At 55.1% G+C, this 27,025-nt stretch overlaps 1 protein-coding gene across 5 annotated transcripts in view; it reads right to left on the bottom strand.

The window, feature by feature from the left end:
• Positions 1-27,025, bottom strand: part of PSTPIP1 (proline-serine-threonine phosphatase interacting protein 1) — a 42,818-nt gene that overhangs the window by 5,642 nt on the left and 10,151 nt on the right. For 2 of the 5 annotated variants that reach the window (XM_061158926.1, XM_061158927.1), the window contains exons 2-10: positions 14,029-14,129; positions 13,625-13,699; positions 5,107-5,141; positions 4,760-4,866; positions 3,008-3,070; positions 2,670-2,768; positions 1,726-1,771; positions 745-824; positions 96-194 (exon numbers count right to left, since the gene is read on the bottom strand). In XM_061158926.1, coding sequence (XP_061014909.1) covers positions 96-194; positions 745-824; positions 1,726-1,771; positions 2,670-2,768; positions 3,008-3,070; positions 4,760-4,866; positions 5,107-5,141; positions 13,625-13,699; positions 14,029-14,129 — 705 coding nt within the window. Of the gene's footprint in view, positions 1-95; positions 195-744; positions 825-1,725; positions 1,772-2,669; positions 2,769-3,007; positions 3,071-4,759; positions 4,867-5,106; positions 5,142-13,624; positions 13,700-14,028; positions 14,130-14,878; positions 14,930-16,203; positions 16,243-27,025 lie in introns of those variants that run through there. The other 3 variants (XM_061158928.1, XM_061158925.1, XM_061158929.1) reach the window with 3 other exon arrangements.

Raw genomic sequence — 27,025 nt, 5'->3', positions numbered from 1 at the left:
GCTCACAGGCTCAGGTGGGCCTGGCTGCAGAGTCGCTCGGAGGCTGCCTTCCCCTCACGCCCCCCACCCACCCTCTCCCTGCCCTCAGCCCCCACCTCATCGTCCTTGACACACTGCATGGAGAGCTGGTTGCAGTGCACCCAGAGGGAGTTGCGGAGGATGGTCAGCCGGTCAAACTCCTGCAGCTGGAAGGCCTGGGGAGAGATGGGGATCACTGGAGAGCTGGGCCAGGCCAGGCCCCACCCACAGCTCAGCTGGAGTTGACCAGCCAGACCCTGTCTGCTGAAGCCAAGCCTAAAGGAAGCCTAAAGGCTGGGGGTCCCCACCCCCACCTCTGTGCCAGCGCTTGAGGCTTCTAGGAAGTTCAACTGCCTATGGGACTCTATGCTCTGCCCTTCCCCAGACTCTACCACATCCTTGGGGTGTGTCTTAAGAGGAGCACTGGACCCTGAATCCTGTCTCCCAGGCCCTGTTCATCAGCAGAACCCAGGGAAGCTATGGGTTCTGTTCAAGCCTCAGTTGTGGCTTCAGCCAAAAGGGGCAAAGGATGCCTGCCTGCCTGCCTGCCTGCAGAAAGGGACTCCAAGCACAAAACCAGGCAGGAGCTCCCTGGGGAGGGCCTTGGAGTGAGCGGATGAGTGAACGAGTGAAGGAAGGATGGCTTTCCCCCACCGCTGCCCCTCTTCCCCCATGAATCGGCCGGAGCGGGGACGGGCATCAGCTCCGCGCCGAGGGGTCACTCACCTCGCAGGTGGCCCGGTGCTCCTGCTCCCACTCGCTCCGCACCCTCTCCAGCTGCTCGATGTTCTGCCTGTACACCCGCTCTGGAAGCGCAGGGGGTCCTCAGGGAGGCCAGCCCACCCCTGTGCCCTCCTCCTCCCTGGAGAGACCTGCCCTGGCTGCTGGAGCCACAGGTGAACGCTCATCAGGGCCCCTCACACCAGTACCGCCCTTGGAGAGGCATTCAGCGCCCACTGTGTTCCAGCTGCCTCGGGCTGGGGCAGAGCCTAAGGTCAGAGTCTGGGCCTCTCACCATGCCACCTTCTAGATGAGAAGCTGAGGCTCAGAGGGGGCGGCCCTGGAGGAGGGTGAAGGGGAGCTTTGGGAGCTGGTGGGCTGGGAAGCCAGCGGGCTTGGACCATGAGCTCTGTGCCCCCCAGCCAAGAGAGCACCTGGGTGTTGGGACAGGTGGTATGGCAGAAGACAGAGCTGTGTCAGCAGAGATGAGGGGTGTTGGGATCTTCTGGCATCAGGAGGAGGATAGAGGAGACAGATGCCCAGAGAAGGCTGTGATGTGTCTCAGTGTGTATGAGAGAGAGAGAGAAGTGTATGTGCAATGAGTGGGCCTGTCTCCCTCGATCAGTGGCTATGAAAGTCCTGAGCCCTGGAGCCAGATGGCTTGCATTCAAATACAGTTACCACCACTTATTGGCTGTGTGACCTTGGGCAAGTTAAATAACCTCTCTGTGCCACAGTTTCCTTACCTGTTAAGAAAGGGGGATAGTAACAGTGAACACCTCATAGGATTGTTTGTGAGCATTAGTTAAAACATGCATGAACAGTGTTGGCAAATGTGAGAAAACGAATTTTTCGTTTTACTTGCATAAGGAAGCAAGAGTGAGGAGTGTTGGGACTGTGTCCCAAGGGTGAAGGAAGTGTGCTGTGGGGGGAAAGATGTCCAGGCTGCCCCACCCCCTAGGCTGAGAAGGTGGGCTAGCCGCGTACCTGCCTCCATGGCTGAGTCCTTGCACTGCTTGGCTTTGTTCTGGCTCTGAGGAGACAGAGGGAAAGCGGCCCTGAGGCCCGGCCCCGAGCACCTCCCAGCCCAGACCTTGGGCTCCTGGCCTCCCTGGGCCACCCTGAAGGGTGTCTGCCATACCCTCCCTGGCCACCTCTCACAGGGCAGGGCGAGCAGACGCTAACCCTGAAGTACACACTCCGGAACCAGTTGTGGGCAAGCTCCATCATTAACTCCAGCCTCACCGCACAAAGGACTACAGGCTGTTTCCAATAAAATAGGAATAAAACAGAAACCCGGTCATGCCAACACATGTGCAAACTAGGCCTGGAGACCCAGAGGAAAAAGTGTAGACCAGGGCCGGGCCCTGGGGCTCGACAGCCACTGCTGGGCCTGCTGGTTGGGGCTTGGGCTCTGTCCCTGACTTGCTGCCACCAACTCACCTGCAGGTCCCTGTGCTCTCTGAGCCTCAGCATTCCTGTCTGTGCAATGGGCCAAATGTGTTCTTGGGTCCTGGGAGCTTTGACATTCCCACCCTGGCCAAGAGGCCTGAGTAGTCAAGAGCTTGGGTTCTGGACAACCTGGGTTTGGGGTCCTTTCTCTGTTCCTGCCTGGCTCTGAGACCTTGGACAAGTCACTCACCACCTCTGGGCCTGTTTCCTCTCTGGGACATGGGCCTACTGGGCCCTTCTCTGAAAGGTTGGGTGAGGGTTAGCGTCTGCTCTCACGGCCCTGTGAGCTCTGGGCCTAGGCTGCAGTGGGCCTGCTCTGAGGACTGGGTCATTGGGTGCAGCCTGGAGATGGCAAAGGGGATCAAACTGTCCATCTAGCCCCTGAGATTCCAGGAAACCTTGCCTGGGGGTGTCTGCGGCACCCCTTCCTGCCCTGCCCCAGCCCCGTGACATCACCCCGCCTCAGTGACTCCACGCACCTTCTCCACCTGCTTCTGCTGACCGTTGGTGCTAATGCGCTCAAAGGCCTGTTCAGCGTCGTCTGCATCCCGGCACTTCTGCTCATACGTCTTCTTGGACTGGGGGGTGTGGAGGCGCGTGACTTGGGGGCCCCAGGGTGAGTCTCCTGAGCCCGACCTCCCTTCTCCCCATCAGGGGCTGTAGATGGAAAGGGGGCCTCCACACCAGGGACAGAGATCTGCAGCTCCAGGAACCCGACAGGCCGCTGTGCCTGTTGCTGGATGGAAGCCTGAGGCCAGCCCTGTCCCAGGGCTCCTGGGATCCACACCCCAAACCCGACCGCCCCTTCCAGGCTCACCTCCATGGCCTTCTTGTGCAGCGACAGCTTGCTCTTCTGGACACGGTCCATGACAGCCTCGTACTGCAGGGGACATGAGGCTCTGAGCGTGGGGCTGTCAGGACGCTCCCCTAGGCCAAGAGGACGGGGTGTCCCTGGGAGGAGGCCCAGCCTCCCCTCCTGGCTCTGATGGGGCAGTGAGAGATGCCCTCCCCCTCCATCAGCCTGCTCTCTCAGAACTGCTGCTCCCAACAGAAGGCTAGAGGAGCCCGGGGCATGGATGCACCCCAGGTATCTTCTCCCTGCAAACTACCCCGCCCAGCCAGGACTTGGTCTCTAGCCAGAGAATACCCAGCCTACACACACACATGCGCATGCACACACACTGTCCTTCACTCACAAGCCTCTGTAACCACACATAGCAATCACACCCGTGGGGACCCAGCCAAACTGTAGAAGGTGTCACTCTGTCCGAAATAGCTTTTGCAGACATCAGAGCCTCACCGGCCACAGGAAGGCTTGAAATAGCCATCCCGGGGCCTCACAGATGCTCTGCAGGCAAGTCCCAGCTCAGAGAGGTCACGTGCTCCAGCATCTCAAGGCTGGGCTGATGTGTGGGGGTGGGCTTTGAGGGCCCACTGTCTGCTCAGGAACCCAAATTTAGAATCCCGAAAGCCTTAGGCCCCAGGTGGGCAGACAGGGAGTACAGCCACGTGAAATTTCTGTGGTCAGAGCCACTCATCGGAGCCGGCACCCTGCCTGTGAAGACCGAGAGGGGCCTGGTTCTGGGCTGGGTCCCTGAAGCTCAGGAGGTGGAATAAGCATCTCATCTTGCAAGAGGGAAACTGAGGCACAGAGGGGGTAAGTGGCTTAGCCAGGACACCCAGCCCCAGGCTGGCCCCAGGCATGAACTGTTGCTCTTTTTCCCCTTCACGGGTCAGTTGTGTGGAAGTTTCCATTTTCAATTCTTTGGACAGTGTACAAAGATGCTCCCTCTCCAAGAAGTGTTTCTGCGTGCTGACCTCTCCCACCCTGTCCAAGTTCCACCCTCATCACTGAGGCCCTGAGAGGCTGATCCTGTGTCCACACCTGCCTTCCCAGAGGGCCACATACTCAGTCAATCAGAGAGTCTCAGGCTTGGGAGGGGGCGCTGGGACACGGGGTACCAACCCCACTTCTCATCCAAGCTCTGCAGCTTCTCTAACAAGTCACCTCCAGTCTCTGTTTACATACCTCCCACGATGGGGACCTCACTTCCTTTCCATGCATTGAGGGACAGCTGTCCCCTGCAGATAGTGAAGAATACCCTAGAATGCTAGGCAAGCTCAACACCTCCCATTCCCCGCAAGCTCTGTCCACCTCAGCCTCAGGCAGCCCCGCAGAGTGGCTGCAGTGACTGAGCCCCCAGGTCTTCCTTTCTCCCAGATAAGCACAGTTTCTGGTGACTCCCTAACTTAGGTTGCCTCCTTTGGATACTCCCACGTTGTCGCATACCCTCCATAGCCTGCTATAACGGGATGATCGAAAAGGCCCATGCCCTTCGCTCTTGGCATGAGACACCTCAGTGGGAAAAGCCCCGGGGGGCCTTCAGGCCGGAGAGCCGGGCCCTGGTTCCAGCACCAGGCCTCTGTCCACACCCTTCTCTCCTCCATATCACCATCACCCCCAAGCTTGGGGTGCTGCCCCGCCCTCCATCATGAGAGGCCAGCCTCCACTACCCCCGCAGTGACCACCGCAGTCTCCCCCCGGGCCCATCCCCAGCACCCGCCTCACCTTCTTCCTCTGCTCCTTCTGCCTCTCACGGAACTCCTCCAGGCTCCGCAGCTCCTCACGAAGGGCCAGGGCCAGCTGGATGTGGGAACTGCCCACATTCTCCATTTCTGGGGGCAGAGTAAGGACACTGGTCCTTGGCATCAGACCTGATGGGCCCCAACCAGTGACACACTCGCTCCTGCCTGGACCAGCCCAGCCCCAGCCCCACAGCTTGTCTCTGTCACCCCCAAGTCCTCCACCAGCCTCAGTTCCCAACCAGAATCCACCCATCCCCATCAGTGGGGATCTGGTGTTCCCCTAAGGTCCTGTCCCCCTGCAGCCCAGGATGGGGAACAGGCGGGACTTACGCTGCTTGAGAGAGTCAAAGGAGGCCCTCAGGGAGCTGCAAAACAGAAAGACCAGGGTCGGTAGGAGGACAGTGAAGGGGGACCTGAAGTCCTGGCTGGGCCCAGGGACTTTTATTTTGGTGGGAGGACCCTGGCTCACTCATACACGCTGACCTAGACTCAGGGGACCTTCACTCTGACTCTCCTTGGAAATTACAAAGCAATCAATGCCCCCCCCCCCCAAATGCTCTTGGCTTCTGCACATCTTCAGGCCCTCCCCGTCTCCCGGGGCCCCTCCCCCATAGTCCTCTCCCAGATGAACTGAAGCAGGAGAGGGTGGGGTTCAGACCTGGCAGGGGGCCTGAGAACGTCTTGGAGGGAGATGAAGGGCGGCTGTAGGGGAAGATGGTGACAAGCGGGGCAGAGGTGCTGAAGGGGAGAGATGGAGGGGCCTTCGGGCAGGAAGGACGGGGTGCACAGTTGAGTACAGCGAGAAGCTGAGGGGCTCCCCGGCCCCTGGCTTGGTGGCTGAGAGGATGGGGGTGACACCTCGAGAGGGCCCAGGAGAGGATATGGGGAGTGACTTCAGGGTGCGCTGAGCTTGAGAAAACCCAGGAGGAGGTGTCAGGAGGCACCAGTCTGAATGAGACATGCAGGAGCTGCCCCCTCCAGGGAGGACACCAAGGAGGAAGCAAAAGGAAGGAGCTGGCTAAACATGGCAAGTGTGGAGGTGACGCCAAGCGTAGGGTTGCCAGGTGGCATAAATAAAAATACAGGACACCCAGTTAAGTTCAAATTTCAGATAGACAACAAAAGCTTTGAATATAAACATGGCCCATGTAATATTTAGAACATACTTACCTTTTTAAAATAGGTGTTATCTGAAGCTTAATGGGACAGTCTATATTTTATCTGGCAGTCCTGCCAAGGGGGCTGTCACCCAGAGCTACGAACAGAGGTGAGGTCTGAGCTAAGATGTCGGAGCTCTCTCAGGACCCAGTCCTGTCTGCTGCTGATGGGTAAGGGGCACCTTGGTCAGACAGGACTGATGGGAAAATGCATCTCCCAACCCATCTGCTCCAGCAGGGACCTCTCTGAGGGGCGAGCTCCCACTCCTGGCAGAGGAGGGAGGTGACTTGGAATCCCAGGTAAGGAACCTGGCTAGAGCTTCCTGCCGACTCCCATGTGCGTTAGAAGCAGACCCTGGAGCCAGATGCCTGGGTTCATTCCAAGCTGTGCCACACACTCTCTGTATGACCTTAGACAAATGACCTAGCCTCTCTATGCCTCAGTTTTCCCTTCTGTAAAATGGGGATAATGATACCACAAGCAAAATAGTTGTGAAGATTAAATGAATTTATATGTATAAACATCTCTTAAGACCTGGTGCAAAGTAGATGCTCTGCAAGGATTGCTGTCATTGTGCTACCCTCCCCTGAGCCCACATCTGCACACCCTGACCAGTCCTGCGGGTCCCCCAGGCCCCTGAACCTGACCTGAGCTGTACGTCCCAAATGCCCCACCTAAGAGCTTACCACATGCCCCCCCCTCTTATCAGAAATGCCCATTGAATTCATCTTCAGGTTGGAGGTGTCCCCTTGAAGCAGCCCCTATAGATTGGGCTCCCTTCCTGTCACCCCCTACAGCCCTGTGGGCTGGTGAGTGCTGAGTCTCCAAGTGCACAGAGGCGGTGTGTGGAGGTTGCTGACTGGCTCTGAAGTGAGGCTTGTCTACTCTCAAGGGTAAAATTCTCTGCCTCTGACTGTGGCCCCTTACCAAAGGAGGCAAAAACACGCTGCCGCTCCTTGCTCAGCAGGCCACCTGAGGAACCACAGCCAGTGAGGCTGATGATGGCTCAGAGGGTAAAGAAAGAAGTGAAAGTGAAGTCGCTCAGTCGTGTCCGATTCTTTGCGAACCCTGGACACCAGGCTCCTCCGTCCATGGGATTTTCTAGGCAAGAGTACTGGAGTGGATTGCCATTTCCTTCTCCAGGGAATCTTCCCAACCCAGGGATCGAACCCAGGTCTCCCACATTGCAGGCAGACGCTTTACCATCTGAACCACAGAGGGTCAAGTATCTGCTTGCAATTCAGGAGACCTGGGCTCAATCTCTGGGTCAGGAAGATCTCCTGGAGAAGGGAATGGCAACTCACTCCAGTACTCTTGCCTGGAGAATTCCATGGACAGAAGAGCCTGACAGGTCCATGGGGTCATAAAGAGTCAGACATGACTGAGCGACACACACAGGCGCGCGCGCGCGCACACACACACGCCAAAGCTTGCCCGGCGAGGCATCCTGTCACTGGCTGCATCCCTGTGCAGAGCAGCGTGCCTGCCCCCTGGTGGCCATATGACCACATGACACCCAGCGATACAGCCCTGCCCACCGCCTGCGTGCCTGTGAGCGTGCGTGCTATGCCGCTTCAGTCGCGTATGACTCTTTTCAACCCTATGGACTGTAGCCCTCCAGTCTCCTCTGTCCACGGGATTCTCCAGGCAAGAATCCTGGCCTGGATTGCCATGCCCTCCTCCAGGGGATCTTCCTGGATCAAATTGCAATTCATTTCCTGGATCAAACCCACGTTCTCTTTTGTCTCCTGCATTAACAGGCGGGTTCTTCACCACTATCACCACGTGTGACTTCACCAGCCAGCATCTCCTCACCATCCTTGCAAGGCAGAGTTCACAAGGGGCTCCCTCCTCCCATGGGGACACAGGAGACTACCCAGCAGAGCAGCAGCATCACCTGGGAGTTTCTTAGAAGCACAGCTTCTTGGGCTCCACTGCTGTCCTCCGGGAGCCGAAGCTCAGAGGTGGGGCCTAGCACACTGTTTCAACAAGCCCCCGGGTGCTGCTGAGGTACATTCCAGTGCTGGCCTCATTATTTAACGCTCACAACTCTGCCAGGCAGGGAGGGCACCATCATTAACCCCATTTCACAGATGAGAAAAACAAAGGTCAGAGAGGTGACAAAGCTGACCGTGGCTGCACAACTGGTAAGAGGTGTAACTTTCTGCTTCTTACCAGAGGAAGGAAGGGGTGATGGTATGGTAGGGGGTGGAGAGGTCAGGACTTTGACAGAACTGACACTTCCCCAGTGGTTACACCTCCTTCTCGCACTTGCATCTCCTGCCTCAGTCTCCCCATTTACGGTTAGAGCCTCTCTAGGCCCAGCACGGCCACGTCTCTACACCCCAGCCCTCACCCACAACGTGACTACATCCTGCCCAGACCCCTCCCAGAGGCCAGGGCCTGCAACCTACTGGTCCTCACCTCCCTTTGGACCTCACATCTCACAGACACCTCAGAGTGTCCGAAACTGGGCTCTTCACCCTACACACCTGCTCCTCCTACAGGGCTCCCTTCTCAGCAAAGGTACCACCACCTACCAGGTTATGCACACCTCCCCCTGCATCACCTTCTCTTATTCACCTCCCAAATCTATCCATCCGCCTCTTCCTGCCACCACCCTAGTCCCTGCCCCATCACCTCCTTCCCTCCTACTTCACTCCTCATCTCTTACCCTTGTTCTTTGCCCACAGTCGTTTGGCCAGTTCCTCCTATATACCATGTTCCCTCTTGCCCCAGGGCCTTTGCACATGCTAATTCCCTATGTGCAGCATCTTTGCCTGGCTCTCCCTTCTGTCTCTTCTGAGCACGTGTTCCTGTTGTCATCCTAAGCTGACACATTGTCTATCACTGCACTGAAATAAGAGCCTATTGAACGCTTGGTTCTTCTCGCCGTTGTCCCCAGGATCACAGCCCAGTGCATTAAACTCAATACTCAATAAACCCCAAGGCCTTGCTCAACACCAGACCACTCAGAGAAATCATCACCAAGATTTCCCAGAGACTTTCAAACTGTGGTGCTGAAGAAGACTCTTTGAGAGCCCTTTGGACTGTAAGGAAATCAACCCTGAATATTCATTGGAAGGACTGATGCCGAAGCTCCAATACTTTGGCCACCTGATGCGAAGAAACGACTCATTAGAAAAGGCCCTGATGCCTGTAAAGATTGATGGCAATAGGAGAAGGGGACAACAGAGGATGAGATGGTTGGATGGCATCACTGATTCAGTGGACAGGAGTTTGAGTGAGCTCCGGGAGAAGGTGAAGGACAGGGATGCCTGGCGTGCTGCAGTCCATGGGGTCACAAAGAGTTGGACACGACCGAGTAACCGAACAACAACTGCTCTCCTGTGTCTCCACCACGTGTCAAGGCTGGGAACCCCTTGCAGGCCTCTGCCCTCTGTTGTCAGTCCCCAGTGTCCGCCTGTTAACTCATCCCATTGCCCTTTGCAACCTGGCTCTCAGGACACTCAGCCCAGAATTCTGTTTCAGACAGTTTGAATTTCCAGTGTGTCTCCTTCTGTACTTCTGTCCCACCATGTGACCCACACTATATCACAACCCCTGCTTTGCCATCTTCACCCCTGCCCCCTGCCAGCCACGAGGCTCCTTCCTCCCAGCTCCTCTCACTGCCCCACGCCCCTGCTGGAGGCTGGGCCCGAGTGAGCTGGCCTCCTTAGAGCAGGAGGAGCCCTGGTAAGAAGCGGGGCCCCCCCTCTCTGACTGCAGTATCCTCAGTGATACCTTCTTTCTCTGAGCTCAGAGGAAGAGAGATGATGAAAAAAAAAAAAAACCCTTCTGAGAGGAAAGCAGTGGCTTAGGCTTGACAACTGGGGGCGAAGCAGGGACATGAGCGTTTAAGGATTCAAGTGGGGGCTGTCCTTGCTCGCAGGTACTATTGGGTTGGCCAAAAAATTCAGTTGGGTATTTCATAACATGGAAAAATCCGAAAGAAATTTTTGGCCAACCTAATACAAAGGGACGCACAGGAAACTGCCCCCAGCCCTGCCTCTATCCCCCTTCTTTTCCTGAACCCCGACCCTGGCAGCTTCCACGGCTGGTGCGGCACTCAGCACCCCACCCTGGGCAGGGTGAGCAAGAGCAGGAGATGACAGCTTTCTGGGGGAGGCGGTATTTCAGGCAGAATTCACAGGGGAGATATGAGGGCATCAGCCAGAGCAAAGGCCCCAAGGTCGGAAGGAGAGTCAAGGTGAGCTTTCTGCAGGGTTGGATGTGTGGTTTAGGCAATACTGATAAGCCGCCTGCACCCACCTAGTGCTTCTCTAAAATGCACTGAAAGAGCTTGTGGAAATTCCCTGAGCTGGGGACCTTATCTGTGTGTCCCTCATTGCCACTGCCCAGGAGATGCTTGCTGAGCTCATGTGTGAACAAGGTGAGCGCTAAAAGTCACCTGAAGGCCAGAATAACCTCATCTCAATGTTTGTGGCTGAGTCTCAGACCTTCTGGCCAGTCTGAGGTCAGGGGATGACGCAGAAATGCTCTTCAGGCGGCAGGGGTGGGGGTGTCTGGACGGTTCCCCCCTCTCAACTCTCACTGGGCTATTTCTGGGGTCACGGAAGCCCTTGGCTTTGGTCCTCCTCCTCCACCCCGTTCAGTCTATGCACCCTCAGCCCCCTCCACTCATCCTCTCAGAGGCTGAGAATAAGCATCCCATGGGAGACAGGGGGCTTGGCCACGAGGAGGCATGGGGCTCCCCCGCTCCCCGAGTGGCGGATGGGCCCTGGAGGATGAGCTTCCAGCCCCCACGTGGAATAGCCAAGCCAGCTTTGCCAGGTGCCAAGCTCACACACAAGCTCACAGTCTCCATGGCAACAAGGAAGCGACCCATGTTGTCATGGTTGCCACTCACCCTACGCACAGAGAGCCCCTCCAGGTTGGTGTGGAACAGGGCAACCTGGTCTAAGCCAAAACGCTGACAGGCAGGCAAGGCCAGAGTGTCTAGGAGAGCTTCCTGGAGGAGGTGGGGCATGACAGGGTCCTGAAGGAAGGTTCTGATGCAAAAGACCGGGGACGAGAGCGAGGTCAACTGCCCTCCCAGCCAGTGACCCCCAGTGGGCTAGACCCCAGATTCAGAACAGTGAGGCCCTTTATTTTATTTTAAAATATTTGAGTCCCCATACCCACAACACAGCTTGGGGCATGGCACACACTTAGATGGATGATGGATGCTTGACCCACAGTTAAAGAAAGCAATGACTTCATGATCTCACCTTAGGACACACCTCAAGGAGCAACACTGATTAAGCACCATCGTGCGTCGTCAGCTGAGCTGGGAGTTGCAAGGGGGCAGGGCCCTAAGGGAAGCAGCAGGTGGGCTGGGATAGTCCAACCCCCGCCTCCTGCTTCTCTGGCTCTAAATGTGCCCTGAGCTTTCCAGCCTCCAGCCTTTGTCCATGGTCCTCTCCCAGGAGGTGCCCTCCACTCTGCCATGCTCCTCTGGCCACTCCAGCTCACTGGGGAACTCGGAATGGGGCTGGTTCTCACACGCACTGCTCCCAGCCTGCTCTGGAACCTGTGCAAGGGGCAATGAGGCCCCTGTGGGTTTTGTTCTTGCCTCTCCTGCTGCTGGGGAGGCTGAGCCCTGGGGCCTGGCCCTGCCAGCCCACACTCCAGCTCCTAAGTGGTAGGCAGCAAGGTGGACCCTGACTCTGAGCTCCCCGCCCTGGCCTGGGGCCCCACCTCAGAGGGAGGCTTTCCCTCCAGGGACCCCACCCTCCAGCTCTCTGGGCCACAGAAGGGCTGGGCCTCAGAGGAAATGGTCTAGCCGGGCCAGGCAGTCTCCTCAGCCCTAAACTAAGCCAAGTGACCCCAATTTGTCTGACTCATGGAGGGGCCCATGAGAGCGTAATGACCCTCAATGTTTCTCAAGCACCACTGTGGCTTAGGGCTCTCTGCTTGACATTGCAACTGCCCAGAGGAACTGCCCTGAGGACCCAGGACTCAGAGAGGGGGAGTGACCACTCCAGGGTCACACAGCATATAGGGTAGGGCAGACCTTGTCCCACTTGGCCTCCTACAGCCACACAAGGAATCAGGGCCGCCCAGAGCCTCGCCCTGGCCACTTCATGGCTCTAAAGATAGGGCCAGATACTGTGCACCTCTGCGCCCTTCCCACTGCCCACCCGGCTCCCTTTCCACTTCATCCTCTTCACTGGTGGCTTCTCCTTCCCTGTTTTAAGTCCCCTGTGACTCACAGCCCCCTGAGTGTGCCTCACACTTTCCGCCTCCAGCCTGACCTCCCACTGTGGCCCTGCCTGGAGCACCCCCTTCATATCCCCCAGGAGGGCTTGTCTCTCGCTGGGAAAGTTCTCCTTTTCCAGCAGCCCTGGGAGGTCAGGAGGCGGGACTCCTGGATCATGCTCCCTTGATTCCACCCCTTCCTGGGAAGACAAAGAAGGTCCCCATTCATTTTCCTTACTGTGTCCTGGTAAGGAATGCCCTCCTCTGTACCCAGCCTGTACTCAGCTTTGGTCCTGCCATTTTTATCTGCTCCACAGCCCACTGGAGCAGACAGATGAGAACCCAACTCAGAGAGGTTTTAGTGACTTGCCCACAGTCACACAGCTCATAAAGGCCAAGCGGGGACTAGAGCTCCTGGAGCTGCGTTCACGCTTTCTGGTCCAAGGCAGGACACTTGGGCATGAGCAGCCATATCTCCTGGCTCATACCACTCTGCAACCTTCCTCTAGCCCTCCCCGAGTCCTCTCTGGCTCCAGGTTCCAGGTTGGAAACAGGGTCACCTGTGTCTTAGGAGACCTGGAGAGTGTTGTTTATTCGTCTCAAATGAGGGGACCGGGTTCCAAGCTTTGTAGCTGACAGGCTCTGTCCGGGGCCACTTTCCTTGAGCAGAGCCAGACCCCCGTGGGGAACAGGGGGCAGGGGTTGCTATGGCAACCGCAGGCTGGGTCGGGTCTCTGGGCTCCTGGGTAGGAGGAGGAGGACGACTCAGTGGAGCCCTTCCAGGACGTGGAGTCCTATCCGCCCCTCGGCCTGACTCAGTCCTCACCCAGCAGGGAGAGTCCACCCTTCCTCGCCACTGCTGGAACCTTCTCCTTAGCTGCCTTCAAACTGAAACTCTCTCTGCACCTGCATCCCTCTCACAGTCTGCACGCAGAGGCGCCAGCCCCAGGGCTTCCCAGCAGCAACTGCCCTCCCAGCCAGGCCCGGGCAGCCCCGGACACGCCTTACCCTCTGAGGAAGGCTGCAGGGTCATCCCCTCACTGAGGAGGAAACAGAAACCCCGAGTGTCAGTGACCAAACCCCCCTCAAGGCCACACGGCCGACGGGTGAGGAGCTGGCACCCCCACCTCTGGCCACACGTCCCTCCTGGAAGCCCGAGCTGAGCCAGTGCGGCATGGGGCGCGGCAGCCAGTGGGGTCCTGTCACCCCTCGTGGGGGCTCTCAGGACTTGGATGGAGACCCCCAGGGAGTGTGGGCTGTGCCCCTTGCCCAGGGTCTCCTGGGTGTTCAGACTGCGGACTTTTCTCTCCCACAAAGAACCTGACCATGCCCAGGGTGCCCAGCACCCAATAGAGCTGCCTGCCAGCCACCCTGCCCCGGGAGCCACTCAGACCCTCGCCGGCCCTCCCCATCCAGCCCACCCCGGGAAGCCCTGAACCCTGTCAAAAGGCCCAGAGAGTGCCTGGGGAAGCAGGCGGGCCGCCCTTACTTGATCTCCGTCTGGCCGCCTGCCTTGCGGGCGATCTGCACCAGCTCCTTGCCGTACCGCTCCTCCGCCTGGGCCCTGCAACGACAAACCCCCGGACACTGGTCTTGTCCACGGCTGCCGCCCGAGGCTCACCCTCAGATGGGCGCAGCCAGGTCACAGGGCCTGCCCGCACGGGACTCTGGCCCTGTGGACGCCTCCTTGAGACGGTTAAGCCTCCGGCCCTTCCTCTAAATAAACGTTGGCTGAATTCAAGCACATCTGATGGGACATCGGATACATTGCCCACTTGGGGGCAGGCCCAGGCTGGGAAAAACAGGGAAATCACACTCCTGACTTCTTAGAGCAGGGGTGGCCTGCCAGCGGCCAGACTGGCCTGGGGGCTCCCTCCTCTTCCCGGCGCTCACCTCTGTCTCAGCAGCTCCTCCACGTCCTTGCACATCTTCCTGCCATCCAGCAGCCGCTGCAGCAACACTTCGTAGCCCGTGTGGGCAGTGAAGTCCCTGCACTGGGATGCAGGATAGAGGGCGCGTGAGGGCCACCGCCAGGGAACGGACCCCGCTGACCGCCGCAGGGACCCGGCTTCCCCATCAGCCTCCATCTCCCCTATCTAAGGACGAGCTCTTCCTTAGACCGCACGTGGCTTCAGACAGGCACACAATGGGTCCCCCGATCGGTGGAGGCACCAGGGGGAGCCCTGCGGGGATCAGAGCTCACAGTCAGGACGCTCTAACCTAAGACGGCCTTGGGAAGGGCCCCCACCACAAGGCCCCCGTGATGACAGCCTTGGGGGGTGCCTGGCACCGTTCACCCCTGTCGCCTTCTCAAGAACCCTCTTACCTCAGGTGCCCAAGTGAGAAAACTGAGGCACAGATGGGTGAGGTATACCCAGGGTGACGCAGCCTGAAAGTGGCAGGCCTGGCATTGTACCCAGGCTGTCTGTGTCGGGCCCACACCCTTCAGTCCTACCCTCTACAGCCTCTGCAAAGAACAGCAATTGCCGTTCCCTGACAATCCACTGTGTGCTGGACGCCATGTCGGGCTCACCCTGTGGGCTCAGGGGATCCTCCTGCACCCACTGGGTGGAGTGAACGTCGAGGGTCAGGATCCGGCTCTCACGGTGCTGAGAGTAGGGTTTCTGTGCCTCTCAGCCTGGCTCCCATCCATTTTTGTCCCCCATCCATTCTTGGGGAAGGACCCCAACCCACCAGGGTGCTCGGCCAGGCAACTGGGCCAGCCCCATAAGGCAGCACCTACCTGTTTTCTTTTCCATTTCCACAGACCATCCCCCATCATGAGCCACAGAGATGGGGGGAAGGGAGCCCCCACTTCCCTGATTCACACTCCACAGCCCCGTCTCAGAGCTTAGTGAATCAGCAGGTCTTTCCCAAGGCGGCACACACTTGAGTCAAGAGCTGGCCATGTTGCCCCATGCCTCCCCTCAAATGCTGTGTTGTAGGTGTGTGGGGAAAGGTGGGGAGAAGTCTAAATCAAGGAGAGCTTCCTGCAGGAAGAGGTATTTGAGCTCGGCTCTGGGCTTCACAGGTGGCGCTAGTGGTAAAGAACCCGCCGGCCAGTGCAGGAGACATAAGAAACATGGGTTCAGTCCCTGGGTTGGGAAGATCCCCTGGAGGAAGAAACAGCAACCGACTCCAGTACTCTTGCCCAGAGGATCCCAGGGACAGAAGAGCCTGGCAGGCTAGAGTCCATGGGGTTGCAAGAGTCAGACCCGACTGAAGCAACTTAGCATGCACTGGGAAGAGAAGGTGTTGTTTTTCAAGGTCTAAGGCAAATCGGACGCGGTAGAGAAAGGCAGAGAGGCCACAAATTGTACCAGCTGGCCCCGTGACAATCCCAGCCCACCTTCAGTCAACTCAGAACGGTGGAATCTGCCGGCCCACAGAATGGTTAGGATCCCAAGTGCATGCCTCCTCCATAAGCAGCCCTAGAAGTTCCTAAGACCAGGTTCAGCTGCCCACAGGCTGATGAGCAGCGGGCCTGGGTCTTGGTTGGCTACTCAGGGCCCCAGGCAGAGTGGTCATCCTCCAAGCCCCACATGCCTCTCTGCCCCAGCATCTAGGCTGGTGTGGCTGCCCCAGGCTCCATTTCTGTAGCTTTCATGGGCCACTCGCTACTAACCAGGCAGCAGACCACAGCTTCCTGCCCCAGCCTCCCCACCCTGCCCCTGAGGACCCCCAAGACAAAAGCCAGTGGCAGCCAGGGAGGAAGACGGGTCCTTTCTGCTCCTTCCCTGCCCTTGCCCCCCCTGAGGGCTCACTCTGAGCTGGAAACCACAGACCACCAGAACTAGGAAGCGTCTTGTCCCATGTCCCTCAGTCCTTGGGGAAACTGAGGCCTAGAGAGGGGAAGATGCGTCTGAGGTCCCATAGGCAGAGCGAGACGAGGACTTGGACTTGCAGGCCCTGTTGTTACCCCGCCATGCCTCTCGGGGAGGGGAGGGCTGACCGAGCCCAGCCCCGCAGCAGACTCTCTGCTCTCTCCTCCCAGCCCCCACTCCCCAGAGGAAACCCACTATCATTTCAGAGACCCCCGAGTGGAAAGAGAAGCAAAACCAAACCTACATTGGCCATTCTGGAGGAAGTGGCAGGCAGAGGGGCCCTGCAGGTGGGGTTCTCGGAGCTCAAGTCCCCAAAGTTCTGCAAGCTCTAGAATCTGGCCCAGCCTTGACTCAGAGCAGGTGGGGCTTCGGCTGGGTGAGCCACCGTCACCAGTGAGTATGTTGTTCCAAGGAAGTGCCGGACTCCCTGGGGGCTGTTCCCGGCTGGCCTGCACCCCCTCCGCCACCCCACCTCAGCTGCCTCCTCCAGGGCTTCTGACTCAGGCCTCAGAGCGGGGCAGAGTGGGGCTCAGGACGCTGCCGAGGAAACTGATCAGTTAATCGATCAGTCCCACAGGCTCCCCGCCCTCCAGGGGCCCACCCTGGCCTTTCCTCCCGGCACCTAACTAGCCACAGCCCGTAGGTATCCTGAGTTCCCTTTCAACCCCCTTTTTACAGGCTCAGATGGACATTTCCACAGGGTGGAAGCTACGAGAAGGCAGGGCTTCCCACCTCTCTGTGTCCCCCTGCAGCCTCTGTCACCTGAGACCTGTCTCTGGCCTTGCCCTCAGTGAAATAGCCATTTATTGAGTCCACCAGCCACACACGATACCAAGAATATCACAGCTGTTTTCTTACTGAAAAACACCACACACCCAGGGAGTTAAGGACGATGAGGAGGAGGAAAAGAGGGTAAGTGATTGCCCAAGTTCCCTCAGCTGGTAAAGATCAGAATCTAAGATATGAACGCAGGTCAGCTTGTCCTCCAGGCTTCCCAGGTGACACTAGTGGTAAAGAAGCCACCTGCCAATGCAGGAGACATGAGAGACGCAGGTTCGATCCCTGGGTTGGGAAGATCCCCTGGAGGAGGGCGTGGCTACCCCCCCCCCCCCACCAGTGTTCTTGCCTGGAGACTCCCATGGACAAAGGAGCCTAGCGGGCTGACAGTCCATAGGGTCTCCAAGAGTTGGACATGACTGGAGCGAGTGAGCACACACGCAGTTTGTCCCCAAACCATCAGACATTCAGTCCAGTTCAGACAGTGATAGACCAGCAACTATATTACATTTTGAAACATCAAAAAAAAAAAACTTCTGAAGATGATTACTCAGACTCCCTCTGCCTCAAACCAAAGCCATGTTTCCGTCTGTCATTCAGTTACCATGGATTCTCAGAGGCCAGTTCCGTGCCCAGGCTGGGTCAGAGGATCGCTGCCCTGGAGAAGGGCCGGCTGGCTCTGCAGATGTGAGCGGGGAGCCAGCAAACAGCCAGAGGCCCCACCCTCGCCATGTGGCACCTAGGGCGGTCCACCCCAGGGCAGAGTGCCAGATGGCAGGCAGATGCAGCCCCCTCCTGGGGAGACCTCCCCCAAGCCAGATGTGGGACCCCAGGCCTTGCCACCCACGCTGGGTGGCCATTCTTGGCCTCCCTTGCCCCACACTCATCAGATCAGGGCTACAGAAGATGTTCCAGGATGCTCCGGCCAGAGGAAGTGTATTCCTGCCTCCACCTGAAGGCATGCAAGAGGCCTGCATGCTTGGGGCTCTGGGCTCTGCTCAGGGATGGCCCACCTGCTCCCTTGGCTGGATGGCCCTGGATGTGAGCCACGGTCCAGGCCGGCAAGCCGGCCCCAACCCTGCCATGCCCCCACTGCGCAGCTACAGAGGGAGCCTTTGTACCCACCGCCACTTCCTCCTCATCACACCCATACCATTCTTGCTGGCTGTATTGGCTGGGCCACAGAGACCAGAGCCCCAAGCAAGTCACTTCCCTTCTCAGGACCAGGTTTCCTCATCGAGGAAGTGTATGCGGTGGACAACCTCTCCTGGCCCCAGACAGCCCACCCCACATGGGCACAGCCCCCTCGGGGCAGACTGGCTGCCAAGTTTAGGGTGGGAGCCCAGGCCTGGCCTGAGAGACTGGACAGAGTTTAGCAGACCATTTATGGGTTCACACCCCACCCTGTGGTCCTGGGCACTCTCAGCTTCTACTTCCCTCCCTGTAACAAGAGGCCTAATGGTTCCCTCCACCTACAGTTGACCTAAGAAGTCAATGAAACAATGTACACAGATGAGACGAGGAAACACAAGGTCAGAGGTTGCCCTGAGCTGGAAACGGGGCTGACAACTATCACAGATGAGAAAAATGGAGAGGTTACCTAGCCTGCTCAGAAGTCCGTGGGCAACAGCCAGGTTTTGAGCCCTGCTCTCCCAGGCCAGGTCTTAGCTCATCCCCTCACCTCTCTGCAAAGCCCCGAACTCAGTGACTGTTCAGCAAGAGTAGCTCCCCACGCCTTGCCCTGGCCCCACCCGGCTCTCACCAAACAGAACCCAGCTGCTCAAGGCTGGAAAACACCGAGTTATCACCCTACTGAGTTATACACCCTCCCCACCAGAGGGTCCATTTAAAAGGCTGCAGAAGCTTTTTCAAATGTTCCCTTACTTGAAATTCCAGAATATAAAGTATCTCAGAGGACAGCTAAGCCTCTCACCTCAGAGGGAGAGGCCTGGGATTCGGCCAGAAGTCTGATCTGCCGGGAAGAAGCTGGGTAGTCTTGGTGAAGCCCTTGTCCCTTCTGGGGCCACCTGACTGTGTTATGGGTTTGAGGAGAGGAGGTGACCTTCAACTGTCCTTTCAGCCTGGAGGCTGTTGTGTGTCTGTTGGCTTTTGGAAACCATGGCAACCATAACTGCATCTTACCTGGAGATGTCTGAAGTCAGGGGTGGGCTGAAGCTGCCCAAGGGGAGTCCAAGGGTGTGTGAGGCCTGGAAGGGAGCGGTTGGGGACTGACACCCATACGTCTCCTAGGAACCAAGTGGAGACCGGGAAGGTGGCTGGGAAGAGCTGCCTGTAAATCTCAGCTGGTGAGAAATGCCTGGCAGCAAAGGAGGAGCCCCCGAAAAAAGCTGCATGGAGCAGATGATGGGGTGCAGCTGGGAGGTATCAGACGTGGACAGCTGCAGGGAAGAGAGTGGGATAGCCAGGGGACGAGATCCCCAAAGTACCTGTGAAAGCAGCCAGGAGAGGAAGAGCTGACCTGTGGGCATCAGTCACCTGCTGCACCAGCTGCAACTGCACCAGGGAAATAAGACCCTTCACCCCTTTAGACCTTCCGACCCCACACCCACGCCATCTGTAGAGACACCAGAAGCAGTAAGCAGTGGGGGTGACAGAGGCCGACCCCGTGGCCATCATAGGCTTCCAATCATAGGCAAAGTCGGGGGAGAGGGGAGCTTTCAAGTGAACAGGAAAGTGAGATTTTGATATGAGGTTGAACTGGAGGGAGTTAGACCTGAAAAGAACTGGACATGCTCTAACACATGCCCAGGGGTGAGGAAGGGAGAGCTACCACTTCCGCTTTGGAAGGCGGAAGGAAAAAATTTAAGTTTCCGGCTTGCGCCTTACCAAGTTCAGAGACTGTTTCATAAAATGCTTACCATTCTTGTCAGAAACCTTTCTAATGACTGGCATGCTCTTGGGTTGCTAGGCTTTTTACATATTTTACCTAACTCTTTTTTTTAATCACCTTTTACTGGTGGAAGAAGAGACAGATCAGGGAGACTGGGCTCACTCCTTTTATCTCAGGAAGCCCCAGAAGCCAAGGACAGCAATTTTGAATATGGTTATAGGCTGCACAGTACTCGGGCGACTTCACCTTCTAATTTCACCGCAATTTAACAGAAGGGACTTCTGTGGCCGATGCGCCTACTGTAGCTAGTTTACTAGTAACTAGTCCACTGTTGTTTGTCTGCTGTGGGCTGAGAAGCAAAACCATTGGGCTTGTCAGAACACCTGAGGAAGTGAGTAATGAACTCTGGAAAAGGCAGAACGTGAGGCGGTTTGCCTCCTGGGTCCCAGTGCCCACGTCTGTACAGCAATGCTCAGCAAATACACTGGACAAAGGCTGAGGATATAGGGAGGCCCTCACGTGGACATGCCTTTATGACAGCTGGCTCCTGAGCCGCCCCAAGGAGAAGACCAGACCATTTGTTTGCAATTCAATGGCTAGTTATCCAGCACCTTTAAATAAGCCAGACAGACCCGTCTCCTCTACTTTGTACAACATGTTACTATCCCCATTGTACAGATAAAGAAACTGAGTCTCAGAGAGGATAAGTCAATGAATAGCAGCCAGGATCTTTCCACTGCCCCACGGCTAGTGCCACACAGTAGGTCTCAGCTCCACCATTATTGGTTGCTAAACTGAGAGAAGGCAAAGAACAGATACTCAGGTGTGGCTTGGATGAATGGGTGGATGGATGGATGAATGGGTGGATAGATGGATGGATGGATGGATGAACCAGAGACTTCAGTGAGCAAGCTGGATGTTTACCCAGAGAATCCCAGGAGGAGGGTTGGGTACAGAGAGAGTCCCAGGCCTCAGCCCTTGAGGAGCCAGCAAGGAATGTGATCATTTACAGGCCTTTGTGGGGCCTTCAGTGGAAGAGGGCGCATCTGTGTTTGGTGTCCCCAGAGGCTCAGCCAGGACTCACAGGGAAGTAGACGGGGAGGCCAACTCCAGATCAGTACAAAGAAGGACTTTCCAAGAGCCCATGTGGCCCCAAATATGGAGTGCGGGTTAGTTCCTTTGTTGGGTCGAGAGTGCCCCATAGGATCTGGTAAGCAGGTTAGGGATCCTGCAGAGAGGATTCAAGCCTCGAATGATGTGTCCAAGTAGGTGTTCTGAGTCTAGGTGTCCCCTGACTTAAAGATTAGAGGGCCCCATCCATAAGCAGGCAAATGTGGGGTGATTTATGGCTTTTCTAAGATGTCTCAGGATAGGTGTCAAAGGGAGAGAGCCAAGAAAGCAGATAGACTCTTAAGGAACAAAAGCACATTGAACATGGTTAAATGAGCTAATCTGGGGCTTGGGATTAGAAATGAGTTTCCAGAGGGCTCTAGATCTCCACTGAGCCCTGGGCTGAGGCCTCCTCACCCAAGCAGCCCTGTTGCATGGTCTCTGAGATGTCCAGGCCCTTGACCTGGGGCCCAGCTGGGACGCAAGCTTTGGGGAACCTGGAGACCTGGGGTTGATTGTTTCCTGCAGCCTTGGGTGAGGGGGTGGGGAGCTGTTAGAGCCCTGTGAATATTCAGGTGCTCCTAGGAATCCCACATTGCAGAGTTTGGAGGCCAGGGAATAGCACAAGTACCAGAAAGGGACCTATTGTGCCAACCTGGGGCCTCTTATCTCAGTAATACAGACCCCAGGAGGATTTGAAGATGAGAGAGGTTATATAACTTGTCCCGACTCCAACACCAATTGTGTGGGAGTGCTGGCTTCCGACTTGGTGACTTTGTTCTTTCAAGTAGGCCTCCTCCAACATCAGGAAGGAAAGGCCTCCTCTACAGCACTCCCCTCCCCCATCCTGTGAAGTCCTGCTCACTTCCCCTCCACTCTTAAAGGCCCAGCTCAATCCCCCACTTCTTCCTCCTGCGTTAAGAAACCAAAATGTGCAGAAGTTAGCACAAGGGACAGGGCAGGGAGGGAACACAAGTCTGGGCAGAGGCCTGGACATGGCAGTGAGCCCCTAGGGCTCAGGAGCCTGGAAGCCTGACACTCAGAGCTGTGAGTGGCGAGGGGGCTGAACGGCCAGAGCAGGTGTCTGAAGAGGTGGCTTGAAACCAGCTCTGGGAGAGCCCCGAGTCAGACAGAGCCAGTGGTGGGACCCTCCCAGGAGGTAACGGCAACCAGGGCCAGGTTCCAAGGTCAGGAGAAGGGAGCAGGGCGGGTGGCATGTGGACCGGTAGAAGCCTGTGTCCTCTATGCCTCTAATTCTCAGAGAAGCCTGCAGTGTCAGGACCGTACCCTTATTGCCCCATGTCACAGGTGACAACTGAGGCTCCGCAGCCGCCTGCAATGCAGGAGTCGTGGGTTCGATCCTGAGTCGGGAAGACCCCCTGGAGGAGGGCATGGCAACCCACTCCTGTATTCTTGCCTGGAGAATCCCCATGGGCAGAGGAGCCTGCTGAGCTACCGTCCATGGGGTCACAGAGAGTCAGACACGACTGAGGCGACTGAGCACGCAGACACTCATGAAAGGTGAATCACTGGCCCAGGTCGCACAGCTCTTCTGCAGGGGGGCAGGAGGAAGATGGCAGGGGCCAGGGCTGAGGGCAGGTAGGGAAGGCGGGTGGAGGTTACTGAGCCACCCCGGACTCTAAGCCCCGGAGGAGACTCTGATCCATAAGCAAGGACAGGCCGTGACCACACCCTGGGCATAGCCAGCCCACGGCTCCTTGCTGCAGGGGTTCCCGCTTGTGAGTGACCAGCCAGGAACTGGGGGCCGGCGCCGATAGCCAAGGCTCTGTTTATACTTGTCCCTTTCCCCAGGCATCACCCCTTCCACACCACCTATACCTGCCAGGAGATGGCCCATGGGTACACCCCCTTATCAAGAAGAAGTTCAGGCAGGGGGTGTGGAAAGAGTCCAGGCACTGGGTTCTGGTCCTGGCCAAGCCCATGCATACAGACAATGTGAACTTGGGCAAGTTACTTAACCTCCCATGCACAGATTCCCTCCTCTATAGAACGACTGTGAACACACTGCCCTCCTCCCAGGGGCCCTGAGGACTAAATGAAATAATATATGTAGGAGCCCAACAAAGGTCATCCTGAGACTTAATGAGCTCCTGGAAAAGGGTGGCCATGGTAATCAGTATATGTTAAGTGAAAGTAAACCAAGAAAGGAAAGAAAAAAGGAGAGCTGGGTTTGAATCCTAGCTGTGACGCTTATCTCGAGTGGTTGCTTCCAGTCTTACAGCCTCAGGTTTTTCATCCGTAAAGCGAATGAACACTTGGACTTAGATGCTCACGGGGCCAAGGAGGGGTGTCTTGCTTGGTGGTATAATCTGCTGCAGGGTGAGAACTGGCAGCTTCTTTTGGGCTTGAGACTTACTCAAGACAGAGATGGGCCCACTCCTCACACCTCTCCCCAGAGGCAGGAATAGACCCCCGGCAGCCCCTGCAGAAGGCCCCTCAGCCTCCTCTGCTGCCCTTGAAAGGTTCTGGACCTCAGAACTGACCCTGGGCTCTGGTTGTAACACTCTCCAAGCCCAGGGGCTTTCTGGGTCTCCTGTACCTGCTGGGGGTCTGCATGTGGGGTTCTTGCCTTTATTAGGCCATTAACATTCATTTGACCATGTCTCTGTCTTTTAACCACAGTGATAGATTTAATACAGACAAGGAGCCAGAGGCTGAGAGAGTGGAAGGACTCAACCACGAGGGCAATGGAATCCAAGCAGGGTGTTGGATTCTAAAGGCAGTGTGAGAGACGAAGACGGCGCCCTCCACCACCTTTGGGTTCTGTTTTAGAGACTGGGAAATTGCTTTACCCTGTCCAACACAGCCAGCACGTATCAGGCATAGAAGCACTGAGGGAAAACACATCTTTAAGTGGAGCAAGATGCCGCCTCTGGGGTCCTGGGGCGCTGGGGCTGCCTGAGGGAAGCCTGTTCTCTCTGGGACCATCACTGTTTAACTTTCCCCCTCAGCATTCACTTGCACCCGCACGTTGTTGATGTGTGTTTAGTCGTTCAGTCATGTTTGACTCTTTGTGACCCCTTGGACTGGAGCCCACCAGGCTTCTCTGTTCATGAGATTCTCCAGGCAAGAATAGCAGAGTGGGTTGCCATTTCCTCCTCCAAGGGATCTTCCTGACCCAGGGATCTAACCTCTGTCTCCTGTGTCTCCTGCATTGCACCAAACATGTTGGTAGGACTCAAACCAAGACCACTGGATCCTGGCGTGCAAACTCCTCCCCTCATTGAAGCTGCAGTCCTTCTAGGCTTAGCGCTGATCTGCATACTAAAATAAAATTCCAGCAACCTCACGGCAGCTCCTGCCCTGACCTGAGGCCTAGTTTTAGCTGCTGGTCTTCCCCTAACCCTGGAATCAGCCACACTGTTCCTTTGATTCCAGCATCCATTTCCATCCTCATCTGGGTCAGAGTGAGAACAACTGCTGAGACCAGCTCAGCACCTACTACTGTGCTGCCTTCCAGTAGTGGAGACCCTCACACTGTGCAGACCTTCATGCCCGACAATTTCAGCATTCATGACAGCTCCATGGACACTGATCCAGGCTTTTCTGTTGATCCCCTGCCTACCACCTCACCCTGTTTGTGTGGATTGACCCCAGCTGACCTTCTGGACCTTCCTACCACTTGCAGTCTGGGGTCCCCAGGATTGGGAGAGTGGTCTCAGAGCTGGTGCAAATGAAGGGGAAACATTCAAGAGGTGACAAAGAAGGGGACTTCTTTTGCTTCAGTGGCTGCCAGTTGGGAAGTTGAGGATCAGAAATCCTGATTTTCAAAGGCTTCTCAGGTCTAAGCAGGCCAAGGCCAAGGTGGACATCAGTTCCCTCAAGGCCTTCTCACAGTCCACTGAAGAAGTAGGTGACCCCAGCCTATGGGACAATCATCCTTGAAGGATAAAAGCTGGTGGGGACTCAAGAAAGCTCAGAAGTCATGGGCCTTCCCAGGGGGCCAGAGGTAGGGCAACTCTAAGGAGGAGCCCACCATCTCAAGGGGATCCTCTCAAAGGATGGTGTCTCTCCACGTATGTCCAGGCTTGGGAGAGTTAGAGGGGGGTTTCCCTAGACTGGTGGCAACCTCAGTGTGCGTGCCTAGTCACTTCAGTTGTGTCTGACTCTTTGCAACCCCATGGACTGTAGCCTGCCAGGGCTCTTCCGTCCATGAGGATTCTTCAGGTAAGAATACTAGACCCGGTTGCCAGGTCCTCCTCCAAGGGATCTTCCTGACCCAGGGATCGAACTCGAGTCTCTCAAGTCTCTTGTGTCTCCTGCAATGGCAGGCAGGTTCTTTACCACTAGCACCACCTCAGAAATGTTCAAACCTCAGTTTCCTTACCTATAAAAACACCTTGAGTCTAGAGAAAAAGGAACCCTCCAACACTGTTGGTGGGAATGTAAACTGGTACAGCTACAATGGAGAACAGTATGGAGGGTCCTTAACAAACTAAAAATAGAGCTACCATATGATCCTGCAATCCCATTTCTGGGTATATATGCAGAGAAAAGCATAATTCAAAAATATACTTTCATCCCATTGTTCATTCCAACACTGTTTACAATAGCCAAGACATGGAGACAACCTAAATGGTCATCAGCAGATGAATGGATGAAGAAGATATGGTACATATATTCAATGAGTATATATTCAATGAATATTCATATATTTAATATTCATATATTCAGCCATAAAAATGAAATCATGCCATTTGTAGCAACATGGATGGACCTAGAGATTATCATACTAAGTGAAATAAGCCAGACAGAGAAAGACAAATATCATATGACATCACTGAAATGTGGAATCTATAAAAAAAAGAACTTATTTATAAAACAGAACTAGATCCACAGGCGGAAAACAAACTATGGTTACCTAAGCGGAAAAGGAGGGAGGGACACTCTAGGAGTTTGGGATTAGCGATACCTGTGTGCTCTGATAAGTCACTCAGTCATGTCTGACTCTTTGCGCCCCCATGGACCATAGACCCCCAGGCTCCTCTGTCCGTGGGACTGTCCAGGCAGAATACTGGAGTTGGTTGCCATGCCCTCCTCCAAGGGATCTTCCAGACCTAGGGATCGAACCTGGGTCTCCCACTTTGCAGGTAGACTCTTTACCGTCTGAGCCACCAGGGATACTACTATATATATAAAATAGGTAACCAACAAGGGGCTACTGTATATTACAGGGAACTACACTCAATGTTTTATATAATCTATAAGGGAAAAGAATCTGAAAAGTATATATATATATACACACACACATATATATACACATATATAAAATATGTATAACTGAACCACTTTTCTGTATACTTAAAACTAATGCAACATTGTAAATCAACTGTACTTTATTTTTTTATTAAAAATTTAAAAAACCACCTCAATGCAGGACCTTAATAGCCAACAACATTGAAAAAAACGAACAAAGTTGGAAGACTCACACTTCCTGATTTCAAAACTCACTACAAAGCTATCGCAATTAAAATAGTGTGGTTTTGTCATAAGGACAGACTTATAGACCAATGGAATGAAATAGAAAACTAGAGATAAGCACCCACATATACGGTCAACTGAGTTTCAACAAGGATAAGACCATGCAATGTGGAAAAGACCATCTTTTCAACAAAAGGTGATGGGGAAATGGATAGTCACATGCAAAGGCATGAAGTTGGACTCTTACTTAATGCCATATACAAAAACTAACTCAAAATGGATAAATGACCTAAATGTAAGAGCTAAAACTGTAAAGCTCTGAACAGAAAATAAGGGAAAAGTTTTAAGACATTGAATTTAACAAAGATTTCTTGCATATGATACCAAAAGAACAGTCAATAAAAGAAAAAATAAATTAGTTAGACTTTATGAAAAGAAAAAAATTTTTTCATTAAAAGACAGTATCAAGAGAGTGAAAAGACAATCCACAAATTGGGAGAAAATATTTGCAAATCATACTTAAAATAATTACTATCCAGACCATATAAAGAACTTTTAAAACTGAACAACAAAAAGATAACCCAATTCAAAAATAGACAAAGGACTTGAATAGACATTTCTCTAAGGAAGATAAACAAATGGTCAATAAATGTGTAAAAATATGCTCAACAACATTAGTCACTGGGAAATACAAATCAAAACACCAGTGAGGGACTTCCCTACCTGTCCCGTGGTTAAGAGTCTACACTTCCACTGCGGCGGGCCCAGGTTTGATCCCTGGTCAGGGAAATAAGATCACACACATCACATGGATAGACAGATTAAATAAATAAAAAGAGCCAAAGTTAAAAAAAAAAGAAAAAGAAATACCACTTCATGCCTACTA

The sequence above is a fragment of the Dama dama genome, chromosome 13 (genome assembly GCF_033118175.1).
Source record: "Dama dama isolate Ldn47 chromosome 13, ASM3311817v1, whole genome shotgun sequence".
Taxonomy (NCBI): domain Eukaryota; kingdom Metazoa; phylum Chordata; class Mammalia; order Artiodactyla; family Cervidae; genus Dama; species Dama dama.
The sequence above is the reverse complement of the archived record's forward strand: the minus strand, read 5'-3'. Positions and strand labels throughout refer to the sequence as shown.